This window comes from Athene cunicularia (genome assembly GCF_003259725.1).
Source record: "Athene cunicularia isolate RWA chromosome 3 unlocalized genomic scaffold, athCun1 chr3_part1, whole genome shotgun sequence".
Taxonomy (NCBI): Eukaryota; Metazoa; Chordata; class Aves; order Strigiformes; family Strigidae; genus Athene; species Athene cunicularia.
This window is the reverse complement of record NW_020799097.1, coordinates 4,596,331-4,602,852: the sequence shown is the minus strand read 5'-3', so window position 1 is coordinate 4,602,852 and position 6,522 is coordinate 4,596,331. Positions and strand designations below refer to the sequence as shown.

General features: G+C 44.8%; 1 protein-coding gene across 1 annotated transcript in view; it reads left to right on the top strand.

Annotated features, from left to right (window-relative positions):
* Positions 1-6,522, top strand: part of TFAP2B (transcription factor AP-2 beta) — a 35,085-nt gene that overhangs the window by 22,751 nt on the left and 5,812 nt on the right. Inside the window, exons 3-6 of the mRNA XM_026846420.1 lie at positions 398-472; positions 738-957; positions 3,551-3,669; positions 6,345-6,486. Of these exons, the coding sequence (XP_026702221.1) occupies positions 398-472; positions 738-957; positions 3,551-3,669; positions 6,345-6,486 (556 nt within the window). The remainder of the gene's footprint in view (positions 1-397; positions 473-737; positions 958-3,550; positions 3,670-6,344; positions 6,487-6,522) is intronic.

Sequence of the window (6,522 nt, the reverse complement as noted above, 5' to 3'; positions counted from 1 at the left end):
CCCATAACTACCTTTAAATATGTGCTACAGTAACTACATCAGCTTTATTCGGGGGCGGGAGAGTTCCTGCTACTTCGCGGACAGCACAATATGATCAAGGTGGCGAATGCCATGGTTAGACCAGTGGGTGTTTTTTTGTTTGTGTGTTTGTTTTTTGTTTTTTTTTTTTCCTGGTGTTCATTTTTTTCTGAAGGAAAAGACTCATTTTATTTCATAAACCAGACTTAATAAAAACACAAAGCAATAACAGAGCTGTCTTGTGGTTGCTGTATCCTCCAGCCTTGATACTTATTTAAGACAGCAACCCCCTTCGTGTAGTGAATTTATTCCTGGCTCAGCTTAGCAGTAATGGAAACATTAGCAAAAAAGTAAATTTTCCTTTTTTTTTCCCCTCCAGAAAGGCGCTGTCCGTTGTACAAAAGGCATCGGGGGGCTCTGGGTGAGACACAGGCTCAAACCCGAAAGTTGCCAGGTGCTTGCCAATATGTATTTTATTTCCCAATGATCAAACCCTGCATAGAGGCTGTACTGCACCACCCTTCTCTCCATCCATCATTCATGGAGCAGTTTCCTAGAGGTTGGGGGAGCAGCACCCTTTAGGTTGCTGGAGATAGCCAGAGATTCAAAATTCCCTTTCATTTTGCTGTTCTGTGCATGTCAGAGAGACTGTGGTTATCCTGTTATTCCTTCGTGGCGTGATGGTTTCTCTCTCCCCTCTTCCCCTTTTCTTTCTCCAGTTCCGGTTCCTCCAAAATCTGTTACTTCTTTGATGATGAATAAAGATGGCTTCCTGGGTGGAATTTCAGTCAATACCGGAGAGGTGTTTTGCTCTGTACCTGGCCGCTTGTCTTTGCTTAGTTCTACTTCAAAGTATAAAGTAACTGTGGGAGAAGTTCAAAGACGCCTTTCTCCTCCAGAGTGTCTGAATGCATCCCTCCTAGGAGGAGTACTTAGAAGGTAAGAGGCTGGGACAAGTGTGTGAACATGCCCCTGTGTGGGCATCCATGCATGCACCAGAAATATTCGGTCATTGGTGAAGATGATAGCAAATATGCATTGATCTTATTGTCATAGCATGTGTGTGTAATGTTCAGGATAAGGTGAAAATATGCTGTATTCAGACATTGAGATGAATGTACGGAAATTAGAAAAAGATATGGCCTTGTGCAGTTTCTGTCAAAGAATCCCCAAATGAAGGAACCGAGACCAGAAGATTTTCGCCCTTGTACACGCACACACTTTTCTCCTCTTTCTCACACTTCTCTCTTAGAAAATGGGCAAAATAAAATGCCATGATGGGCATGTTGCAGGATGAACTGGGTATATTTCAGGACCTGATGTATTTCTAGGGATTTCCTAGATAAATGCATGAGGCTTCTTCTATATGGCAATAAAGACAAGGCAGTTAACATGGTGTCACACAAGAGATTATTGACATTGGCAGGAGATTAATAGGCAACCTGTAAAGTAGGTAAGTACCTGACTAAAAACCCAACAACAGGTAGCTTTGAAAGTCAGAAACTTAGTGCTTCATCTAGAGAAGGTTGCTAGAGGAATTACTCACAGTTGGTCCAGAGGCCTTTGCTATTTAATATTTGTGCCAACCACCCACTAATGTCCTTGTGAGTTTTGCTGAAGACCTCAAACTAGTTGGCATTACTGATACCGAGGAAAAAGAGGAGAGAGGTATAACCTGGAGGCCTGGTGGCCACTCCATCATATCAAGCAAGAGATCATGTGTTTAGGTGCCAGCAATGACAATTTAAGCTCCGAGGACATCAGCTGGAAGGACTAACAGGAGAAAGGTCTTTATCTTCTTGACAGTGGCTGAAGGACTGTGAATTGTCAGTATGACTTGTCTATAAGAAAATTCAGCTAAGGCTTTATCTCCAGTCACAACAGGGAAGAAGTCATGATACGCTATGTAGTACCAGTTCACTCAAGCCAACAGAAAGCTGAGAGGGGATAAAACTTCATCCTCTACATGTGAGTTATACACCGACCTGGAATATAAAGCATAACTTCGAGACAGAAACAAACTCAATTAATATGGTCCCGAATAAGTCCCAGTTCATGTTTAAAAGTTGCTTATCTTAGAGGGGGAAATACCTTGCCAGCTCCTGTACCAGCAACTGGGCAACGTTGACTAAGGTGTTTTAAAATCAAGTTGATTGCTTATTTTGTGTTGGGTTTTAGTTTTTCCCATGCAAAAATTTCTGTGATGATGTCAGGGTCTCCAGCTCCGTGTCTGGAGAGGAGGGGGAAAGTCCTGCTACATGCAGTCAGTCACCCAAAAATACAGACGTGAGAATTAGGGTTTCCTGAAATAGATGCTGTTCCACGTGAGTGTCTGTAATCATTGTTCAGCTATGATCCTTGCCAGGGAGAGCAGCAGAGATTTTTACTTACAGATGCTAACCTGCCTGCCCATTCTGTACAAATGGAGCGGGGAGAACATCTGAGAGATGCACTGTAGAAAATATAATTATCAAGGTAAAGAAACATCATTATTGAACTTCAGTGGATTTCTGGAGATGGCCCAGGCCATAATCATTGGCTGCTGCTGACTTCAGTTCCTATCTTGAATCTAAATTTTAGACAAGCTTTTGGTTCAGAGCAGATGAAAAATAGAAAGCTGCTCTCTTGTAATTCTGCCATCTAGCCCTATTTACGTCGGTATAAAATAGTGGGAAGCCAGTCTGGCTTCTCTGTCGCTTCTGCTTTCCTTTCCCTAAGTGTGACTGTTAATTCTTAAACAAATTCTAAGTGAGAACTAAGAGATGTTTGGGATAGACTCTGATCTTAGGTGCCAAAACTCTCCCTGATTTCGCAGGTGGCGAGATTTTATCCCTGGGGCTTTACATATGTATAGGCTTCCGAACAATAGCTCTGTATTTCCCACCTATAGCTCACTCATCCTTTTATTGTCCTTATCAGTAACCTCCGACAGATATTCAAATCTTCCTTCAGGCACTCAATTCCCTCTGTATAACGCACCCTGCCTTCAGGTGAGCTCTTCCTCTCAGCATCGCCTTTCGGCACAAAACCACATTTACACGCACGAAACGGTTTAATAAATATTTTCCTCCTTTCTTATTTATCCACAGGCACACACATTCTCCCTTCGAGCCTTTCAGATTTACACCCACCCACCCCATCCCCGCTCTTCTTCCCATTCTAGCTCTTTCCTTGACTAACTGAGGATTAATTCTCCTCCTGTACCTTTCTGCCCATCTCCTCACTCCATCTTAACACGAGTGTCATACAGTAGGAACCCATTTGCTCTCTAGATCAGAACCCTCTCCATTAATTATTGCTATCTGGCATTATTTAATTTCCCTGGATAAAATAGGGAGAAAAGTGGCTTCATCCGCACTCCCACCCCTGGGAGAAATTAAGCAAATCTCAGCAAACCCGAGCAGAAATCAACACCCTCAAAGTCCTTAACGTCGAGTGAAACCCTCCCAGGCTCCACTGACTGCACAGACTAAACGTTTCTTCCAGGAACACTGCGGGGTTAATCACGATGTTAATTTCTTTGCAATTCTAGAGCCAAATCGAAAAACGGGGGGAGATCTTTGCGAGAAAGGCTAGAAAAAATCGGTTTGAATTTACCAGCCGGCAGGCGTAAGGCCGCAAATGTCACTTTACTCACCTCCCTGGTGGAAGGTAAGCCGAGGGTCGCAGCTCCCTTCACACCCCTGCCTGCTCTGAACTCCTGTCTGACATTTTACCAACTCAAAAAAAAAAAAAAAAAAAAAAAAAAAAAAAAAAAAAAAAAAAAAAAAAAAAAGCCAACCAGCTTTCGGGATCAGGTGGGAAAACCTTGCAGAGGTGAAATTCAGGGCGAGTTAGGATGAACACCGGCACGGTCAAGGATTCCATCCCCCAAAATGAAGTCACTGACCGGAGGGTCACTGATTCCTCTGGGTGGCAAGAATGTGTGTGTGTGTGTGTGTGTATATCTATATATAAATGTGTGTACACGTGTGTGATTCTTCAGGTCAGTCCCATTCCTCATTGCTATTCATTCCCAGGCTATGCTCTCCGACTCCACGTCTACTCCATCCTCCTGAGCTTATTTATAGCCACTACAGGACGCTCAATGAGGAAAAAGAATACAGATTTTTGTTTGTTTGTTTATTTGTTTTGGTAATAAATCAGAGCAATTGAAGAATCGCAAAGGTTTACCTTAAGATGTCGAGAAGTGAACAAAGAAACAAACTGTTCCTGAGGAATCAGAGAGGGAAAGGGACACTGAAGTTTCACCTCATTTCAAGTCAACTAACGTCATTTTGGTGGCCGGCGTGGTTTTTTTGATTTTTTTTGTTACTGTAGTGAAAAGCAAAATTTAGAGCCACTAATATGTTTAGGTTATGTGCGTGTTTATGCTAAGAGAAGTTGGACTTTCTCCAAAAAAAACCCATAATCGGAATAGTATGGATGCAATTATGAATTATATGTATCTGCATTACACATACACACCGAGAGGCGTATTAATAATCCACTTATCTCTTCTGCGTATAAGCATGCATGCAAATTTGAGCTAAGATATTAACTTTTCAACTCTTTTGATTGAGTTCTGGGAGCGATAAGACCTTTACCGCATGCAGAGCTGAAGGCAGGCTGGCAAAAAAAGACGGGGGCTGATAGCAAGGAGCCCCTCCTGCTACCCGCATAGGGGTTCTGCCCAGTGCGCAAAGCACAGCGTAGGTTACGTGGATAGGGTCGCGCTAGAGGAAACACGAAGCTTTTCGGGTGTGACAACCGCCCTGGAATACGGGGGTTGGTGAAGCTTCACCCACCCCCGTGGGCGCCCAACTCAGGGCCAAATCTGCCCCTCCCCGAAGTTGCCTTGAGGTTCAGGGGCCGGTGCGGTTGCAGAGCGATGCTAAAATCTATGGCAAGTGTGTAGCAAGGTGTATGTCATCCCCTCCAGCTGTGATATTTCACCACTGGATTAAAGAGTCTATAAAGTATATTTGGACACATCTGAGGATTAGAAGCTGCACCTGCTGGAGCTTTATCTCCCTTTCCCCCACCAGCCAGGCTTTAGCGTTGCTGCTATTGTATCGCCGAGAGCAGAAACGCTCCGGCCAGGATTTACCCGAGCGGTGCCCGGGGGGACCCTGCCCGGCGCGGGGTGACCGCGGCGGGGACTCCCCCTGCTCCTCCCGCTGCCCTCGATTTTATTGAGCGGTTTGGTGATTAGCGAGAAGCCTTGGAAAGCAGAAGATGACGTTGGAAAGCAACTCCTGATCGTTAAAAATAATGTGGTCCTGGAGTTATTAGACATATCTGTTCTGCGTGTTGGAAATCTTCCCCCTGGTCCCTCAGGCGGTGCTTTAAAGGGTTTAATGCTTTATTCTAGAGGGGCTGAGCTATAATCTGGTAGAATCCCCCTAGAGTCTGAGGGTTTTTCCCCACCCCCCCTTCTTCTTTTCCTCCTTTCTGCAGCTACTGTCTTCTTGTGGCATGAAGTACATCAGTAGGAGTTGGATGACACGAACCTCTGGAGGCAAGAAACCTGAAACCAGGCAGGCAGGAAAAGCGACAATTAGAATTAGAGTTAGAATAATTATTATTTTTCACGGAAAAAGGTTGCCATTGGTTGCTCTCTTTCCACCGGGCAGAGAGGAGTTCCTGTTGCATGATGGTCAGTTAAGAAAGCAGTTGAATTATTTCCATCGGACGAAATGGAGTTATCTCCATCATTTTCCAGATGTGGCGATAATCGTGATAATGCTGCAAGTGCTCTGTGTGTGTGTGTGTATAGTGTGTATATAACGTCCCACAAAGAACTGACATTAATATTAAGTCCACATCTGTACAATTTTGGATAATGATCTGGTGTATTGAAGCAGGAATGATTTCTCTGCTCTTAGGAGAAGTTTGGGTACTTTTGCCTTTCGTGTGGTTTTTTTTTTTTTTTTGTTTTTTCCCCAGTTCATTTGAAAGTGTGTGTGTGTGTTACACGTGTGTGTGTTACACGTGTGTGTCTGTTACATGTGTGTGTATGTATATGCGTGTGCTTCTCCCTCAGTTCTGCACAACCAGCATCACGGGTACACACCACCACAAGCGCATTGTAGCAAAGACAAATCTCATCAGCTGACAATCTGTCCCATCAACTTACTTCTGCCCCCAAAATAGGGCTTGTGGAGGGAAAACACATACGTGGAGCTTGTCCCTAAGGTACAAGGGAAAACTTTTTAAACACGGCCCTCCAGAGCTGGTCTCTCCCAGGGGTCTTCTGCTGCCAGGAGCCTGGGCAGGGGGGAGCCAGCCCGGGGCGGGGGGCCGGCGGGGCCCGGAGGTGTTCATGCCCCTCTCATTCCCTCCAGGTGAGGCCGTTCATTTAGCTCGGGATTTTGGGTACATCTGCGAAACGGAGTTCCCAGCCAAAGCTGTTTCTGAGTACCTGAACAGACAGCACACGGACCCCAGCGACCTCCACTCCAGGAAAAACATGCTGCTTGCTACAAAGTGAGTGCGAAGTTGACTAAACATCCACCCACCCCA